General features: G+C 44.6%; 1 protein-coding gene across 3 annotated transcripts; it reads left to right on the forward strand.

Annotated features, from left to right (window-relative positions):
* The first annotated feature begins 1,916 nt into the window (after positions 1 to 1,916).
* Coprs (coordinator of PRMT5 and differentiation stimulator) lies at positions 1,917 to 8,716 on the forward strand. Of its 3 annotated transcripts, XM_087191506.1 has the most exons (5): positions 4,314 to 4,589; positions 4,733 to 4,803; positions 7,255 to 7,448; positions 7,967 to 8,162; positions 8,581 to 8,716. In XM_087191506.1, exons 1-4 carry the CDS (start codon positions 4,449 to 4,451, stop codon positions 8,134 to 8,136), a joined length of 576 nt encoding a protein of 191 aa, XP_087047632.1. In that variant the 5' UTR covers positions 4,314 to 4,448; the 3' UTR covers positions 8,137 to 8,162; positions 8,581 to 8,716. The 3 variants fall into 3 exon arrangements, with proteins under 3 accessions (XP_087047633.1, XP_087047632.1, XP_087047631.1); XM_087191507.1 differs by lacking the exons at positions 4,314 to 4,589; positions 8,581 to 8,716 and adding an exon at positions 1,917 to 2,069 and having other exon boundaries at positions 7,967 to 8,398; XM_087191505.1 differs by lacking the exon at positions 8,581 to 8,716 and having other exon boundaries at positions 4,316 to 4,589; positions 7,967 to 8,398.
* Positions 8,717 to 18,616: the final 9,900 nt, after the last annotated feature.

Raw genomic sequence — 18,616 nt, forward strand, 5'->3', positions numbered from 1 at the left:
TTGATTGTCTCTCAATTGTTGCAAATAATTTTACACATCCTCACCCCACTTTCTTTTGTGGTGCTTTTTGGTGCTGAGAGTTTTGTTGTTGTTTTGGTGGCATTGGAGATCGAGCCCATGGAAGCCCTGACCTACAGCCCGAGTTTTTTTTTTCGGTCTCAGATATCAAACTCAGAACCTTGCGCTTACAAGGCAGGTGTGGTGCCTCTGAGCTAAATCTCTGGCCTCAGCCCGAGTTTTTTATTTTTATTTTGAGACATAGTCTCATTGAGTTACCCACGCTGGCTTCAAACTTGTGATCCTCCTGGCTCAGCCTCCCAAGTACCTGGGATTATAGACATGAATCACCACACCTAGCACAATGTGTGTGTGTGTGTGTGTGTGTGTGTGTGTGTGTGTGTGTGTTTGATTTCTTTCGTTCTAAAAATCCTTTGAAGGTCTTTATTCTTGCTGAGGACAACTCAATTTTTTTCCTCAAACAGCTAATTTTCCGAATATACTTGGCCATTTTTCTCTGCTGATTCATGATGCTACCTTTAGTATATACTGAATTTCTATGCATATTATAGTATTTTAGAATATTTTTGGGTGTTTTGTTTGCTTGTCATTTGCTTTAAAATGGGAAATTTGCTCTTTTCCCTTTCTCTCAAGTCCTGAGAAGTTTTTCTGCAGTGTGGTTAGTGTAGGCCACTTACAGCAAGGCTCTGAAAGTGGGTTACCCTGGGTCATCATCACATCGCTGTATCTGGTCCTCACTGTTGAAGTTATGAAAAAGCATCTAGCTTTTCACCCTGAGTTGCACTGTTAGATGTGGTGGCCACATGTGACAGCTTATACCTGGAAGTAATTTGGTTTCTTATTCACACTGTTCCTATTTCCAGGGCTCAGTGGCCAATAGTTACTATATTGGACATCACAGATAAAAAAAATTTTATTTCCTCCATCGAAGAACATTCTGATGGACAGTGCTAATCTAGAGCCAGCCAGATTTGGGGAAAATGACTCATGGGTCATCAGAACACAACACATGAATCCCTCTACGTAGAAAAATAAAACATGAATGTCACGTATCAACTCCACCCTAAATATTTTCAAAAGTCTTGTCATTTACAAATAACATTTGCTGAGGGAGATGAAGGAAGAGGCTTCCATTGTTCCAAAAGACTGAATTAAGGTTTCCTGGTGAGCAGGGAATCCCGGCTTCCAGGTTTTCTGATGCTTTAAATGGTAACGCGATCATCATCACACCTCCAGCTGGCTTGTTAAGAGGTTAGGCAGTGGGCGCAGAGTGTGCCGCGCACGAGTGAAGGCTCTTCACAGTTGGGTGTTCCCCATGCATGTCCTGCCTGTCACCATGTGCCACTCTACGCGCTCCACGCAACAGGGGGACTCACTAGGTTGAAAGGTGGGCACTCTGGCCCGATTCTACCTTTACTGCACAGAACATTCAGAGTGTCCTGACCTATTGTGCCCATGCATTGTAGCAGTTTGTTGTTCTGATCATCTATCCTCAGTTCTAGTGGATTAACTTTAAAGACTATCTTTAACTTGAGCCAGGGAATCACTGAAGAATGAGTTATAGCCCAATTCCAGTCTGAATTTAGAGAAATCTGCAAGGGAGAAAGTAGAAAGTGCATGGAGCCTCAATAGTATTAACAGTTTTGACAGCTGGGCTTTATATCCTGTCCGGTAGGTTCGGGACATTTAATTCTCTAACGGGAATCGAGGTGTTGAAGCTGAAACAGCCCGTTGTTGGGTAGGGTAACAGGTCTTTTCGGACCCACGTGGCCCAGCCTTCGGTAGCGGCTACCTCGAGTGCGCCTGACCCCGCCCAGGCTCCCCCGTGACCCGCGCCCCGCCCCCCGGCCGCGAGCACCCCGGGCTGATTGGCGACTCCAGCTGGCGGCCGGGCCGGCGCGTCACGTGGCCGCGCAACGTCCTGGGCGCCGAGCAGCGGGCGGGCAGCAGGCATGGACACTCAGGTGGCTGGGGCCCAGGCGCCGGAGGCTGCGGGGCCGCCTCGGGGTCCCTCGCTGTTGAGCACGCGGGAGGCGCCCCGCAGCCCGGAGGTGAGCGCCGCGCGGGGGCGGGGCAGCCACCACCTGCGGCCGGGCAGGGCAGGGAAGTCGCGGGTTGGGGGCGGTGTCGGGCGAGGCCGCTCGGATGCCGAGCGCCGTCGGGGGCGCGCTCAGGCCGGCGGGGATGATGGCGAAAGCCGAAGGCCAGGGCCCCGGCATCCCGGGGCGTGGGCGGGGAGGCTGCAGGCCCGGGGGCTTCCTGGGGTCCTCAGTGAAGGGAGGCGATGCTGAAGAGGGGAAGCTGGGACCCGCTGCGAAGGGCCTGAGGCGGGGCACGGGAGGGCGGCTGGAGATACCGGGGCTAACTCGAAGAGCCGGGTCGGTCGGTGGGGCGCCGGTTTAACCCTGAGCGCCAGAGGATGACACATGCGTCGTCCCCTTTTCTGTTTAATGAGACCAAAAGGCCCAGTTTGACGCAGGTTTTCCAGAAACTTGTTTTCATGTGCAGACCAGACAGCTGTTTTTTCCAAGACCTTTCTTACAGCCATCACCTGTCCATGTTTACAGTTAATCCCTCGTGAGCTCCCTGACAGTACAAACTCTGTTTAGGGCTGTTTACCCAGCGCCTAGCGTTGTGCCTGGGACATTACATACGCCTATTGACTGAATGGCTGGATGGAACGCTTGCTTATGCATCAAAGGTGGTGCTTAACCCAGGATATGAAAAATGTAGCTATAGACTTAGGGAGAAAATTAGTTTGAAGAATAGGATAAGATTATGTCAAAGTAGGAAAGGATGTGCACCTTCTCTCCCAAGATGAGAAGTGGTACTCACGGAGATGAGTGTGCAGAGCGGATGGCTTGGAGTTTGAGTTCTAGAGCATGCAAAGAAATATGTTCAACAAGTCGACGGGCAGTGAGGGGGAGCGTGAATGCCGCGGCTAATCTTGTACTGAGACATGGAGGGCTGTTGAAGGTTTTGAGCAGATTAGTGATTACCACTGCAAGGCTAGAGGGTGGGGAGGTGGTTAGAAGGCTGTGGCAGTGGTTTAGGTGAAAAGCCCAGCCCCTTGGTAGGCAGCAGTTACCAGTGGTTGTCACTGACCACAGAAGGTGGAGTTGAATCATTGTTAAACCCTTGCATGAGTAGATAATGCTAATTGGGGCAAGTGCCAAAAGTACAGATTAGATGTAGGATAAAAGATTAATCTAAATTCAAGAAATATCACATTCCTGCAACATGCTAGGAGTTTCCTTAAATGTTACTTCATCATAAGCCCCTTGCAAGGTAAGAGCGGTCATCTCTGATTTCCAGGGGAGCTCACACTGAGTGAATGAGAAAGCTAGGATCAAATTCAGTGTAATCATTCCAGGCAGTGAACATTTCTTGTGTAATCATAGAGATCTTGGAGATGATAGGGCTTCAGGAACTTTTTATGTATGTGTGTATGTATATAGTCCTAGTTATCCTCCTGCCTCAAGCTTTTGAGTGCTGTGGTTACAGGCATGAATCACCGTGCCCAGCTTATTTATTGGTGGTAGTGGGGATTAAACCCAGAGCTTTGTGCATGTTAGGCAAGCATTCCACCACTGAGCTATGTTCCTAGCCCTTTTTATTTTATTTTTAAATTTTAAGGTAGAGTCTCACTAAGTTGCTCAGGTTGGCCTCAAACTTGGAATCCTCCTGCCTCACCCTCCTGAGCAACTGGGATTATAGGCATGTGCCTCCATGGTCTCAGGACCATTGAGAAAGTTCCAGGTCTCAGGAACTTTCAAGTGATGAGGCCAGAGAAGTATCTGGTTGATGATGGGGGATTAAAAATATTCCTTTCAGTGCTTAGCATTTGCAGAGGAACTAAAGCTCTGTACCTTCCATATATTAGTGAGACAGAAGGAGTTGTTTTGTCTCTCTCTCTCTCTCTCTCTCTCTCTATATATATATATATATATATATATATATATTTTTTTTTTTTTTTTGCAATACTGGGGATCGTACTCAGGACCTTGTGCTTGTGAGACAGGCACGGTGCCACTGAGCTAAATCCCCGGCCCTGTATTGTTTTGGTTTTTGAGACAAGCTCTTGCTATATTTAGTTTAGGCTGGCCTTGAGTTATGGATCCTGGTGCCTCAGCCCTCGGAGTATTGGGATTACAGATGTGTGACCACCACTCCCAGCATAAAGTTGTTATATTACTGAAAAGGTAAAAGTATATAAGCAGGTAGCACCTTCAACAAATAGCTACCAATGCTATGGCTGAGGAAACAGAGGGATGAAGTTGGAATGATTAAAATATATAAGCTTAGAGGAAAGGCTTCACAGAGTTGAAGTTTCAACCTTTTGGGATAGGTTATTGCCCCAGATGGCATTGGGTTCTCAGAGCTTGGAGGAGAGTTCCTGAGGCCCAGGCCCCAGAAGAGGCGGCCCACCGATGAAGCTGGCTCTGCAAGTGCTGGCAAAACCTGCAGCGGCATTCATCAACTGTGACAGGAAAGCACTCCTACTGCCAAGGGTGAAGAAGAGTTGCTGGGATGGAAGGAGCAAGACCTTTCTCCCTCCAGCCTTGCTCAGTGTAAGGGGCAAAGCGAAATGGGGGTTGCAGGATCTCAGCCCTGTGCTATGAAGGGAAGTATGGAGGGGCTCTGCAGCTGCACAGGGAATCCTGTGCAGGCATATCCCAGATTCCCAAGTTTTTGATGATTACTTTTTCTGCAGGTTGGCCTTGCCACAGCTGACCATTCTGGTCCAGAGAGAGAGACTGAGACGGCCATGGATCGACTAGGCAAGTAGATGGCAAGACTTGGGTGGCTGTTGGGAGAGATAGAGGAAAGTTGAGAGGACAGTCCCTGTGTCTTGTTTACCTTTCTAGCTGGTCCTTTTTTTTGGTACGGGAGATCGAACTCGGGTCCTTGTGCTTGTGAGGCAGGCAGCGGAACCACTGAGCTAAATTCCTAGCCCCAAGCCAGTCCTCTTTTAAGACAGGGTCTTGCTATGTAGTTCAGGCTGGCCTTGAACTCACTATGTAGCCCAGGTTGACCTCGATCTCACAGCAATCCTCCAGCCTCAGCCTTCTAAGTGCTGAAGGTGATCCTTTTTGCTGCTGAATTGCCTTCTCTGCCCAGTGTTTTAGTAGTGCCCTTGTTTGGAAAGGCCACTGGAGCTTCCTTAAGGGACATCCTGTGCTTCCATAACCACCCCTTTGATAGAGAGAAACAGCTTGGAACAGTGAAAAGAATATAGGCTTTGGAGGCAAACAAAATTGTGTTCAGTTTCAGTCCCAGGTCGGAGTATCTTTGCCCTTAAATACGTCACTTAGCCTTTCTTCACCTTTAAAACGGGGCTGATTATACCTGTCTCTTATGGCAGTGGTGGTGAACCTATGGCATGAGTGCCGCAGCGGGCTGTTTGTGTCATTGATAACTAACAGGTTCACCATCATTGTCCTAGGGCTTTCTGAGGATTGAGAGGAGGATCTAGAACTGTACTTTCCAGTACAGTTGCCGCTAGCCACTGATGCTAGATAAATTTAATTATTATAAAATAAAATGAGAAATTTAGTTCCTTAGTTACACTGGGCATATTTCATGTGCTCCATAGTCACTTTTGGCTTGCACTGTTGAACAGCGCAGAATATAGAGCGTTTCCATCATTGAAGAGAGACCCAGTGGACGGTGCTGGTCTAGATCAAGCACCTAATAGGTGTAGTCACAGCAGCTAGCACTTACTGAGTGTTCAGTGTATGCCAGGCACAGCTCTAAAGTATCCCTCTCTTTCTTTAAATAAACTCACAACAATGCTATAATACAGATGAGACTGAGGCATGAAGTAAAAAAATGTTAAATTGTGGTAAAAGATACATAAATTTACCATGTAATTTAAAACATACGGATCAGTGCCATTTAGCACAATGACTGTTGTACAACCATCACCACTAGGTCTAGGACATTTTCATCATTCCAAAAGGAAATCCTGCACACCTATTAAGTAGTCACTCTCCATTCTTCTCTTTCTTGCCAATCTGCTTCCTGTCTCTGTTAACTTACATATTCTGGATAGGCAAATGTGAGTTGACTATAAATAGAATCATACAATATGTAGTCTTTTTGTGACTGGCTTCTTTCAACTCAGCATGTTCTTTTCAGGGTTCATTCATGTTGCAGCATGTATCAGCACTCCATTCCTTTTTTTTTTTTTGGTACTGGGGATGGAACTCAGGACCTTGCACTTGCGAGGCAGGCAGCAGAACCACTGAGCTAAATCCCCGGCCCTCCATTCCTTTTAATGGCTGAATACTTCCACACATGAATGTGTCACATTTTGTTTACCATCCATCCATGGGTAGACATTTGGGGTGTTGTCCCCCTTTTGGAGATTGTGAATGGTGCTGCTGTGAACATTCTTGTTTTGCTAATGCCTGTGTTTAGTTCCTTTGTGTATATATTTAGGAGTGGAATTGCTGGCTCATATAGTAATTCTGAGTTTAAGTTACTGAGGAATCAGTTAACTACAATTTCTGCTCATTTACACATTTAGTAATTGACAGACCAGAGCTGGGCCCAGCCAGTCTGGTTTTAGGCCTCTTGCTCTAAACTATGATATAATTGCTATAACTGTTATTAGAGTGTTAACAGCTGCTTTAGGCTGATTCCATTCCCAGCACAGACCTGGCAGTACCATAGCACTACATGCTGCCTGTCCTTCCTCAGACATTTTTCCATTGTGAGATCTTTTGAAAATGGATCTTTCAGCTTCCTCTCTGTCAGAAAGAGGAACTCAGAGGCTGCATGTTGTGACTAGACAGGCCATGCTCTTCTGCCTGCATTTCCTCTGCTCTCCTTCAAACCTACATTCACCTCTAACATGCTCTTCGAGGCTGAAGGGAGGAATTGAAGAGTAAAATTTAACACAGACTTTTATTGTGTGAAAACGTGTTGTTTGCCAGAGACCTTTGGCTTAATGATATGCAAATTACCTGAAAATGTAAACTGGGCTTCACTCCCTCTGTAAACTGTGGGACATGGCAATCAATGACCTTGTTTAAGACAAAACATCTTATCAAAAAGAAATGACCAACACTACTTCTAGAAACATAAACTAAGTGCCTAGGTGACTAAAGAGCTCTGTACATCTGTGTTACTGCCCTATTAATAAGTCTGCCACATGTTTTCCAAGCACATAAGCAGGCCTTCTCTGGTTTTTCAGTTTTAAGACCTTCCTGTTATCGATTTCTTAGCCAGTGGAGCACAGAGCATCCCTAATAACATTCCTACCCATGGCGAGGACACACATTGTAAAGAGGAAGGCTTTGCTGTGGAAAAGAATACCTGGGAGCTGTCAGAAGGAACACGGTGTCCACTCAAGGAACAGACTGCTGATCTTTTTAATGAGGACTGGGATTTGGAGTTGAAAGCAGACCAAGGGAATCCTTATGGTAGGTGTGAAGTTTCTGGGGTCCCGAGCCAGACCTTTTCAGACCCTCTTTCCAGAATAACTTGAAGGCAGTTTGGAAGAGGGGTCCACATATGAGTTTAGCCTCATAATCACTACAGGTCTGAAGTTTCCGTGACAGCTTCTTTTTTGTATTTAACAACAAAAAGCAAAACAAAAACTGCAAAGTTTGCAGTTGACTCCATAATGTGTCACTTTGTTTTAACATGGAAAAAAATGTCTCTCCAAAAATCTTTGTCTGAATCGAGCAGCTGCAGACAGAAGTGCTCTGTTTTCCACTTGCTTCCTCTCCACTGCTAAGACCTTTGAGAAGCACAAATGGGTTCAGAATGACTGTGTTTGCAATTCTTTAGGAAAAAAGCACTGTTTGTGTATGTTTGTCTACACATTTGTGTTATTAAACAAAATAGAGTATCTGCTCCCTAGACATATTTTTTTGTTTTTGCAATCTGTTTTCACCTTTATTCCTTCCACTAATGTGTCTTTTGAAACTGCCTACAGATGCTGATGACATTCAGGGGAGCATTTATCAAGAGATCAAACCTTGGGTGTGCTGTGCCCCACAAGGAGACATGATCTATGACCCCAGTTGGCACCACCCTCCTCCACTGATTCCCCATTATTCCAAGATGGTCTTTGAAACAGGACAGTTTGATGATGCTGAAGATTGAATGCAGAGCTTTCTGCTTTATAGTAGGTGGGTCCTGCAGGTTAAAGTCTCTCTTCCTGTCTTTGAAGTGAGATGTCCTATTTGAGACAATGTTCTCAGTAATTCCAGAGTCTGGGTTGCACAGATCTGTGTTAAATAAGGTCTTACTGTTTCCCCTAGTTCTGTTGTTGTTGTTTTAATGAACTCCTCCTTGGGATGTATGAGTATTTGTGCCTGGGTCAGGAGGGGTTGTATTCTTTATAAATAAAAATAGGAAAAAGCGATCAATAGTCTTTGTCTACTTTTCTTGCTTTTAATTAGGTGATTCAGAGGAAAGCCTTACTCCTTCATTTAAAGTACCTGAATTACATTTTGAGGATTAAAGTATTTAGATTAAACGAGAGATATATGAAATCACTTTTTAACTTTTTAAAATTAAAAAAAATTTTTTTATTTTCGGAGCCAGGGATCGAACTCAGGACCTTGCGCCTTCGAGGCATGCAGCAGAACCACTGAGGTAAATCCCCGGCCCCTGAAATCACTTAAGAAAAAAAATTACTTCATTCTAGAGATGAAGAATGTAAGACCTCTCTAAAATCACACAGTAAGTGATAGAAGAGGGACCTAAGTGCACACAAGCTGTTCTCTTCATTGGCCCGCATGTGTGGCAGCATAGCAGCAGGATTTGGGGGCCACACCTTGGTCTACCAGAGTAAGTCACCATGGCCTGTTTGACCGGCTGAGGAACTGTTTGCCTCCTTCCCTCCCTCCTCATCAGAGCTGAATCAAGAAAAGGTTTCAAATACAAAATCTTAATGAATTCCATAGGAATTAATTGAGCATTTAACCATTTATTTTTCAAAGGCCTTGCAAAATGTGTGAACAAGGCAGAGCCATATGAGGGGAGGCGGCAGCTTTGGCTGTGAGAGGCCTCATGGCCCAGGTAGTCCTAGGGAGAGAAAGTGTCCCTTCCACCGTCTTTACTGCAGGGGCAGTTGTAAACCATATCACCACAACCCTTTCCTCCTCCTCCCAGAGTCATAGTTGATAAGGTCATGAGTGTGCATGGCATGAAAAGATAAACCGAGCCACAGCCTAGAGTGGTGATATATACTTGTACTCAGCAGATTGGCAAGTTTGAGACCAGCCTGGATTACATAGTGAGACCCTGTCTTGAAACAAAAAAAATAAAACAAGAGAGACAAAAAACTGAGCCAAGAAGTATTGGGTACTTGTGATTGGCAGAACTGGTGAAACAAAGGTTATGTTGAAGGGTTATGTCGGCTCATGTGTAAGCTGAAGTTATGAGGCAGCTGAAACTGAGTGAAAGCAGAAATCATGGTGTGGAGATCATATATGCACACTATATACATGTGCAGTGGAGGGAAGAAAAAGCTGGATGTGACACATATGTGCATAAGTAGCTGAGCGAAGAATACCCACAAGTTTCCCCTGCTGTGATCCATGGGAGATTTGTGGATCTAGGATTCTCTTGCTGTTTGGAAGTTAATCCTTGCAGTTCTCCCTTCTAGTTATTTCAGCAAAGCAGGTAGGAGAAAAAGTCTATGGGAGCAAGTGGGTAGAAAATAATATTTTCTTAAAATTAAAAAAAACATCAGATTTTTTTTTTTAATATTGTCCTGGGGATTGAACTTAGGGTCTCACATGTGCTAGGCAAGTGCTCTACCAGTCGCTGAGCCATGTCCACAGCCCTAGAATGGCTTTCTGGCTGAAATGCAGGTATGTCAGGAATCAGGAAAAGGGGAGAGGGAGCTGGTCAGTTCTGGTATCTCCTCCATTGGATAGAGAAAGATACAGAGAACATCAGTAATCCGAAGTGGGCCAGGTAGGAGTGTGGAAAACAAAATATAATGAAATGAAAAAATACTAATGACATAATCAGTGAAAATGTAGGCTGTGAAACTACTCTGATAATACTGCATATATAGAAAATCACATATGTAAGTGACAAGGTTTAGTAGGTAATGGATAAATGGAACAGTAACTTGATTAGGTGATAGAAATGTAGGCAGTTTTCCATATTTATTTATTTATTTATTTATTTTCCATATATATTTATATTTATACTTTATATAAGCTACCCCAGCCCTTGCTTTTTGTTATATAGATTTTTGTTAGTGTAGATTTTACAATTAGGTATTTAAAAAAGAGACATGATGCTGTTCTGAAGTAGAGTGTGCCCTTTGCTCTTCCCTGTTCTGACAAACATCACAGCACTCACCCTGCTCTGGTGAAATCGTTGGTTTATGGTCTGTTCCGTCTTTAGGCTGAGAGCTCTTTGAGGGCAGGACTATGACTCCTCAGCATCTCTGCTTCCTACCACAGGCTCAGCATGAGAATGTTCAGTAAATATTGGCATAAATTCAGTTGTCTTCAGTAATGGTGCACGAATTTGCCTTGTCTGAATTAGGGCTCTCTGGTAGTATGTATCCCAGACTGGTGATAAAAAAGTAATTGAAGAGCCTTTAAAATGTCTTTGTGTGGGCCAGGGATTTAGCTCAGTGGTTTTGCCGCCTGCTGCGCAAGTGTGAGGACCCGAGTTCGATCCCCGGTACCAAAAAAAAAATTAAAAAATTGGATTTTAAAATGTCTTTGTGTTTAATGCTAAAGATTTAGTTAGAATTCTTTACTAATATGCTATTTTTATTATTTATTTATTTATTTTTGGTACTGGAGATCGAACTCGGGTCCTTGCGCTTGCGCAGCAGGCAGTGAAACCACTGAGCTAAATCCCCGGCCCAAATTCACTATTTTTAAAAACAATATATGAGAATAGAAAAGAGAAACATTCACAAGTGAGTTTATAACTCTGCTTTAACGTGCAAGCCTTATATTCAAACCAAGTACATTTTTTCTCTAAAAACTAGTGTAAATATGACAAGACAAATGAGGTTGTAATGTAGATTGTTTATTTGATCAAGTCATGGTTATTTATTTTTGATTTTTTTGAGACAGGGTTTCGCTATGTAGTTCAGGCTGACCTTGAACTCAGTATGTAGCCCAAGGTGATTTCGAATTCACAGTGATACTCCTGCCTCAGCCTTCCAAGTGCTGGGAGTACAGGCATGTGCCAATACCTCATGATTATTTAAAAAATAATTGGGCTGGAAGTGTACCTGAGCAGTAGCATGTATAAGCCCCTGTATCCCTCCCCAGGCTTGCTCCCTCCTTCCCTTCCTCCCTCTCTCCGAAAAAGAATAATAATAATGAAAAGAATGAAAGGTAATATTACAATGATTTCTAACCAGTGTCCTATAATAAGGAATTGTAATTTTACGTACTCAACAAAAATGAAAAAAAAAATCTTATCTGAATCTCTCTGAAGCTGAGACGTCTCAATCTCAGACTGGGGAAGAGCATGGATGTTGCTTAGTTTGGGCTTATGCTATTTGCAAATCCTCTCTGCTTACTTCAATAGCAGGACGCTCACTACCTTATAAGAAGGAGCCACCCCTTGCTGACTAGGGCTGTTTGTTAGAAAAGTCTTCCTTGTATTGAGTTACAGTCTACCCATTTGGCCCAAGTCTGCTCTGTGGTCCTGACACTCTTTCAAATATTGGAAACTAGCAATCTTATCTTCTTTCTGGATGTTTGGTTTCTAGACTCAGTAGTCAACAGGCAGGTGCATATACAAGGTGTGTTTGAAATACATGGTGAATGCTTTAAAAACAATAAAAGACACATTACTATTAATCCCTATCAAAATACTCCCCCTCACTGCGAACACACTTAATCTCATCATTCTTGCCACTTCCTGAAGCAGTTTTGGAAGTTCTCTTTCATGTCTTTAGGAGATGTGATGAAAAATAACAATGAATGCTGCTGCCAAGTGCCCTCCAACAGGACAGCAGGAATCCACCTTATTCACTGGATCTGGTACCGTGTGACTTCTGGCTGTTTCCCAAAGTTAAAATGATCATGAAAGATTAGTATTTTGGATTGATTCAGAACATTGAGGTAGTCACAACAATGCAAATAAAGACATCAGAAAGCAGCAAGAACAATGGGATAATTGTGTTCAAAGTGAGGGGGAGTATTTTGAGATTAATTGGCAAAGTAACCTTAAGCATTCATCTTAGTTTTTGATCTCACTTTATGTGGGAGATGGGGAGATGCTGGAGGTGCAAATGTGTGGATTTGAGAAGTTTCAATAGATGCTGCCGCATTGAGTGGGGTGGAGATTGTTTGGTGAGGCTGGGCATGTAGTAAGAAGAGAGCTGAGATGGGAGATGGAAGGCTCTGATGACAAAGACGGGCTGTGGCAGCAGAAGGGGAAAACCAGGTGAGTATAGTTGCAACTCAAACCACATCAACAAGAAGGGGAATTCTTGTGCCGGGGATTTAGCTCAGTGGTTTCACTGCCTGCTGCGCAAGCGCAAGGACCCGAGTTCGATCCCCAGTACCAAAAAAAAAGGGCAATTCTTAAGGAAGAGGGAGTAGCCATTTTTTATAAAGAGAGGCCAAGTAAGAGGAAGGCTGAAAGGTGCCTCCAGATGTGGGACTAAGCGTTCACACGATCTTATGACTGGGACCTGGGTCAGGGGCATTTGCAGGACCACCTGCCCCTCTCCTTTGGTACTGTTGTTTCTCTTGACTGGGACAGTGACTTCTCTGGATGTGTAAGGCAGGCTGGCAAGAGAAATGGAGGGAATGGAGAGGACAAAAGTACACAGAGGCTGCTGAGATGTACATGTGCTAAGGGACTGACAGGAAGAAATGAGAAATTTTTATTCTGATGTGTCTTTTAAACAATGTCATTTACCAAGAAGGAAACCACCACTGACCACAGCCCTGGTGATGGAAGGGAGAGTCAACATATGTTCATCAAGTGTGTCTGAGTGACATAGATGAGATGCACATGTTTGTTTTCTCTCACTCACCTCTCTCCCTGCACAAGTTGGCTCTCTGCTGCTTGCCTTGGTGGAGGCATTCAGCATGGCTCAGAACACCAAGAAATCTTTTTTGGCTTGCTTTTTATGAAAAGTGATTTGTTTAATTTTGTTAAAGAGGCAAGGGAGTTTTGTGTGTCTTGAAGAAATTTGGAGGAAAGTATTTTCCCCAGGCCAAAAAAGAAAGAAAAAAGAAGACAGCCCTTGGGATGTGTGAGAGATGAGGGCTGCTAAGCACAGATGGACATGAGCCCAGCTTCCTGGAGGGTTCCTGGAGAGTTAGATCCTCGGTGCTAGACATTGTGCCTCTCTGAAGGTCAGGACTGTCCTGCCATCGGTCCTCATGCCTCCAGTATTCCAAGAACTTGATGGGCTCAGCTTGCCTTGGGATAGGTTTACCTTTGAAGATGGACGTAGGAAAACCTGATGCCCACTCACTGTGTCTCACTGCATGTGGCCCAGGTATAACCCCGAGGAAGTGAAGAGTGCAGCATCGGAAACGAGGATGGCTAAAGAGAGTGATGACTTGCTTCTTGAACCCTTTGACAGAAAGTTACAGAAGTCTGGATGTGAAGAAATTATTGCCAGGGACCTGGGGACAGTTCATCAGCTAGGTAGAGATGATATGTTGGAAGTATCATCAGTTGATTAATACCAGAGTGCCAATAACTTTTTGTTTCTATTTTTTATCTTGATGAACAAATTGCAATTTTTATGCCAGGATGGAGTAAACAGAATTGTGCTGTTCACTAATTTTTTTGGGGGGGGGCCAGGAACAGGGGAAGGTGCTGGGGATGGAACTCAGGGCCTTGCTCATGTTAAGCATGTACTCTACCACAGAGCTACACTCCAGCCTTAGCTGTTTACTGTTTGTACAGGTAGTTCTGTATATTTCTGAGGCTCCCATTTGTTTCTACTCTGTGGCTTTCTTGTCTTTGGGATATTCTGGGGAATATATCTCTTTACCTCCTACCTTGGTTTGGTGCCACATTTACAATGGTAGTCTGGTCTTCATGAGACCCCAGGAGGCTACAGAAGGTAGAGCATTCCCCAGCTTCCCTCCCAGACACCAGTGTGCCTGGGTCACCAGGGACCCTTCCTGAATGGGTTTTCCCCTTTTGAGAACCTGACTGTAGAGGGTATAGAGACCGCTCTTCATGTCTGAAGCAACAGGCTGGACTCAGCCCATCCTGCTGCCTGAGGAAATCTGAGCCTGCCTCCCTGGGGACCGAAGCCAACTCATTGGCTAAGTAAATACCTCGGCGCTGCACTGCCCGTGGTTTTCCGGAGTTTGCATTCTTACAGCTTTTTACAGGATGGTTAGAATATGGAGAAAGAGAAAAAATAACCCTGGCTGCAGCCCAGCTGGATTCTTCCTCCCAGATTTCCCAGAGCAGATTCCCCACCAAAACAAATGGGAATGATGGATCTGGATGATTCTGTATGTGTGTGCACTTGTGTGGACTCACGTGTGTGTGAGTGTGGTAGGTCAAGGAGAACTACCAGGCTGGAGGGAGAAGTTGTTGGAGGGTGTAACAGGAAGGCAGAAGGCAGGGCTGGCTCCCACTTTGTTGACTTAGCAAGTCTGGCTGCAAAGCCAAGGCCTTTGGAAAGAATGGCTTCCCTGCTTCTGGCAGTTTTATGGAGTTAGTTCCCAGACTGAGCTAGATTCTGCCTTATGTATGGGCAGGAGAACTGGTCAGTTGGGCTCCAGGAGGCCAGGATTTGGAGAACTCCTCCAGGATTATACTTGATAGTAGCCTGGGGGATAAAAATACACCTGTGGTTTCTAAAGAAGACAGATCCTTCCACTTCACAGGCTACTCTGGTCCTTCTTTGATTGAGAAATTATCTCAGGAGGCACACTTCTATTTTCTGATCATTGCAAGGTTATTTTTTTCTTTATATTTTTTCCAGTGATTTGGTTTTGATTTAAAAAGCAAATTTCTCACAATTTTCCCTTAGCTGTTGAACAAACTTGGCAAATATAAGTTAGAGCCACGTGTTTGGCAACTCTAGGGAGGCTCCTGAATTTCTCCTTGCTGCAGTTTACGGCTTTATTCCACTCTTCCAGCAGGTGGCAGTAAAGACTCATTCACTTCACAATCTCCAGTGTGAGCCACAGGGAAATTCAGGGGCTCTGGAGATGCCAAGCCTGGCTCAGGGTTGCTTTCCTGTTAGATGACTTAAAACTGGTTGACAAACTCACCTGTGTGTTCTCAGGATTTATTCCAGATTTTATAGATGAGTTTTCTCAGAAAGGGTTACTGTGAAATCTATGCTAAGGGTTGTCATTGTTAGCTGCCAACACAACTTCAAATCTGCCACATGGTGCTTAACATATGCTTCCTGACATCAGAGTGTGAGTATACAGTAAAGAAAGGTAAAATGTATTCTTTTGATAGATTATGTGCAACATGTTCTTAGGAAGTAGAGTTTAAAATTCCCTCTTCATAGAAAGAGAAACTGAGCCTTGGGGAGGTGAAATAGCTGGCCAAAGGTCACAAAGACAGAAGGTGACTCAAGTCTTCCAGGTTTTTGGGATTTGTGTACTTTCTCTACTGAAGTGAGAAATGTTTAAATTCAGCAAAAGTCTAGGGTGAGTTTTGTTTCAGACAAAACAAAGGAAATCCAGTGTAGGTTTCATCTTTATTCATTAATTAGTATCTTTATTTCTGAACACTTGCTGTATACTGTGCTCTCAGGATGAAGAGGTGGAGGGCCTCATTCCTGATTTTGGGGAGCTCAGACTGGGTAGCAGGAGGTGATGGCACACAAATTGACCCTTACGAATACAGAAAAACTTTGAGAAGAGAAAACCCGGGATGTGAGGGGGACCCACAAGAAGGGTGGGAGATTAAAAATCCCTTCAGAGGAGACAGCCTCTAAGCTGAGACTGTGAGGGTTGGGTCAGGAAAGTAGGAATGGGGGTGTTGTCCAGGCCTAGGGAGCTGTGTGTACAAAGACCTGGTATGAGAAGGGAACTAATGAGGAATACGGTGAGGGATGAAGCAAGGAATCTTGGCAGTTACGCCAACAGCTTGAAGGGTTTTTTTTATGCAGGACTGTGACACGGGCAGATTTTCAATTTTTGGAAGCTTCTTCTGGTTCCTGGTGGAGCATGGCAGGAGGAGGCTGAAGGCAGGGAGGCCAGGCAAGAGAGAATGATGTCCTAAACTAGGGTAACAGCTATGGAGGTGGAGAGAGGTGGACAGAATGGGACCTTTTATAGAAGACAGGGCTACCAGGAGTGGGGACAGATTGCCTGTGAGGGGAAGGCAAGGGAGAGGAGAACATAGGATGAGCCGAGGTCCTGACTTGGGCAACCAGGTGGATGAAATAGTCTCTTAAAAGTGAACGATCTTGAAATAGGAAGAAAAGGGGCAAAGGGGAAGGAAGTGGGAGGGCTAGGGGAAAGGATAGAAGGGAATGGGATTAACATGAGAAAATGGAAAAATAGGAAAAAAATCTTTGTAAATAGGACTGGAGGGGTTGAAGGGAGGGCTGGGCAACGGTGAAAAATAAGAACCAAGAGAGACTATGTAAAGGTGCAAATTTCCAATGATGAATGTCATTATATTGTATACCTAAAATGTACCAATGATTAGAATGAATAATCGATAATGCAAAATAGGAGGAAAAGGTCCAAAGGGGTAGGGGTGGTGGGAGGGGCAGGGGAAAGGAAAGAAGGGAAAGGAAAAATGATGAGAAATGGAAAAAATGGAAATAAAGTCTGTGTAAATAGGGAAGGGTGGAGGGTGTGAAGGGAGGGCTAGGAATGGGGAAAAAATAAGAACCAAGATGCATTGTGTAAAGGTACAACTCCCAATGAGAAATGTAATTGTGTTGTATACCTACAATGTACCAATAAAAGAATTTAATACCAAAAAAAAAAGTGAATGATCTTTATCATTCCTAAGTCATTGTTTCAAGAGTAGGTGCTCCATGTCCCAGACATACAACTGTGTCCCCAGGGTTTGGAGGTCTCAGGAAAGCGTGGCCCTGCACTTTGAGCATGTGAAGGTCATGTCTCCAGGGTGCTGTCCGTGTTCCCGTGTCTCATTTCTCTTAGCAGTTACTTGGAATGGTGTCTTTCCTGTACAGGGTGCCTGGCATGGATACTCTGGTTGCCTCCTTTATATCTCTTCCCTTTCTCTGAGTGACCATACCTTTCCCATAAGGCCTTGTGGGGGAAAGATATCCCTCCAACTGGCAAGGGGGCAGGGTAAAGGGCGCAGGCCTATGGTAACCTTCATAATTGCATTTTCCTTGGCTTACCAAAGCAAATTACCAAGAAGTTAGCAGCTTCAGACAACAGAAATTTGTTCCCTTTCAGTTCTGCAGGGCAAAGGCCTAAAATCAGGGTATAGGCAGGGCAGTGTTCTCTCCAAAGGTAGCAAAGTCTGGTTCTGATGTCTGCTCATATTCTCTGGGTTGTGGCTGCTCATTCAAGTCACTGGCTTCACATGGCTTTCCCCTCTGTGTCTGTCTTGTCTTCTCCCTTTTTTTTTTTTCCTTCTTTTTTTTGTCTTGTCTTCTCTTAAAAGTATATTTGTGGGCTGGGGATGAAGCTCAGTGATACCGTGCCTGCCTAACAAGCACAAGGTCCTCAGTTTGATCCCTGGTACAAAAAAAGAAAGTATACTTGTGATTGGATTTAGCACTACGGTAATCCAGGGTGGTCTCCTCTCAAGATCTTTAATTACATCTGAAAATATATTTTTTTCCAAATAAAGTCACATCCACAAGTTCCATGGGTTAGAAGGGAGGCATAATTTTAGGGGGGCTACCATCCAACCCACTATAGCCCCTGTGGGTGGCAAGACAAAACAAAATTGTGACCATGATGACATTATTGATACTCTGCCAGTCAATCTAGAAGACTGCCTGCTTGTGAACTTTCAGTGATATAATTCAATAGATCCTCCTCCTGGTACATGCCCCACCTGCCCATCACTAGCTGCTGAATGTGCCCCGACTGACACACACGGCTCATCTGAAGTCCCTCATCAAGGCTGTTGGGTGTGGTGGAGAGACAGTGCCAGCTGGATTTCTTGGTGGACTCTGTTGTTGACACTCTGCGTGACCTTGGGCAAGCCACAGCTTTGCTAACCATTGGTTTGAATATAAATGGGCCCTTGTCCTTGGAAAAGGCTCTTCAAAATGGAGGCCAGCGTGGCTCCTTTTGTTACAGCCTCTGAATTCCAAGAAAGATGTAATAGAACTGGAAAAGGGCCAGACACTGGAGTGATGAAGGGCTTTTACCATGAGGACAGGCTCCACAATTCTCCACCCTGGGAAGATGGGCTGAGGAGGGAGTATAATTAGAGCCCTTCTCCACATGATCCGGCATACAGACAAGGCAGGACAGATTTGCTCATCCCAGAATTTTCCGAAGTTTAAAGAGGTAATTCTGAAATTTGGAGAAGCTGTTTGAGGGCGAACAGTAGAAAGTGCTATTTTCCAGGGTGGAAAGAAAGGTGAAATCGGGCAGCTTGATGCGGTGCACATGGAGCCAGGGAGACCTCAGTTCCGCTTCTGGCGCCAGCTGTGGGACCCTGAGCAAATCCTTTTCCTCCGAGTCTGAGATTG

Source organism: Heterocephalus glaber, unplaced genomic scaffold (assembly GCF_053883595.1).
Source record: "Heterocephalus glaber isolate CG9 unplaced genomic scaffold, H.glaber_assembly_v1.0 deba00001564, whole genome shotgun sequence".
Taxonomy (NCBI): Eukaryota; Metazoa; Chordata; class Mammalia; order Rodentia; family Bathyergidae; genus Heterocephalus; species Heterocephalus glaber.

What these genes read in the sequence shown, in the direction of transcription:
- Coprs (XM_087191506.1), top strand. Translation starts at nt 4,449, where the DNA reads ATGAAGCTGGCTCTGCAAGTGCTGGCAAAACCTGCAGCGGCATTCATC. An exon ending in GCCATGGATCGACTAGGCAA is followed by an intron (nt 4,804 to 7,254) that starts GTAGATGGCAAG and finishes TTTCTTAGCCAG; the next exon opens with TGGAGCACAGAGCATCCCTA. An exon ending in AGACCAAGGGAATCCTTATG is followed by an intron (nt 7,449 to 7,966) that starts GTAGGTGTGAAG and finishes AACTGCCTACAG; the next exon opens with ATGCTGATGACATTCAGGGG.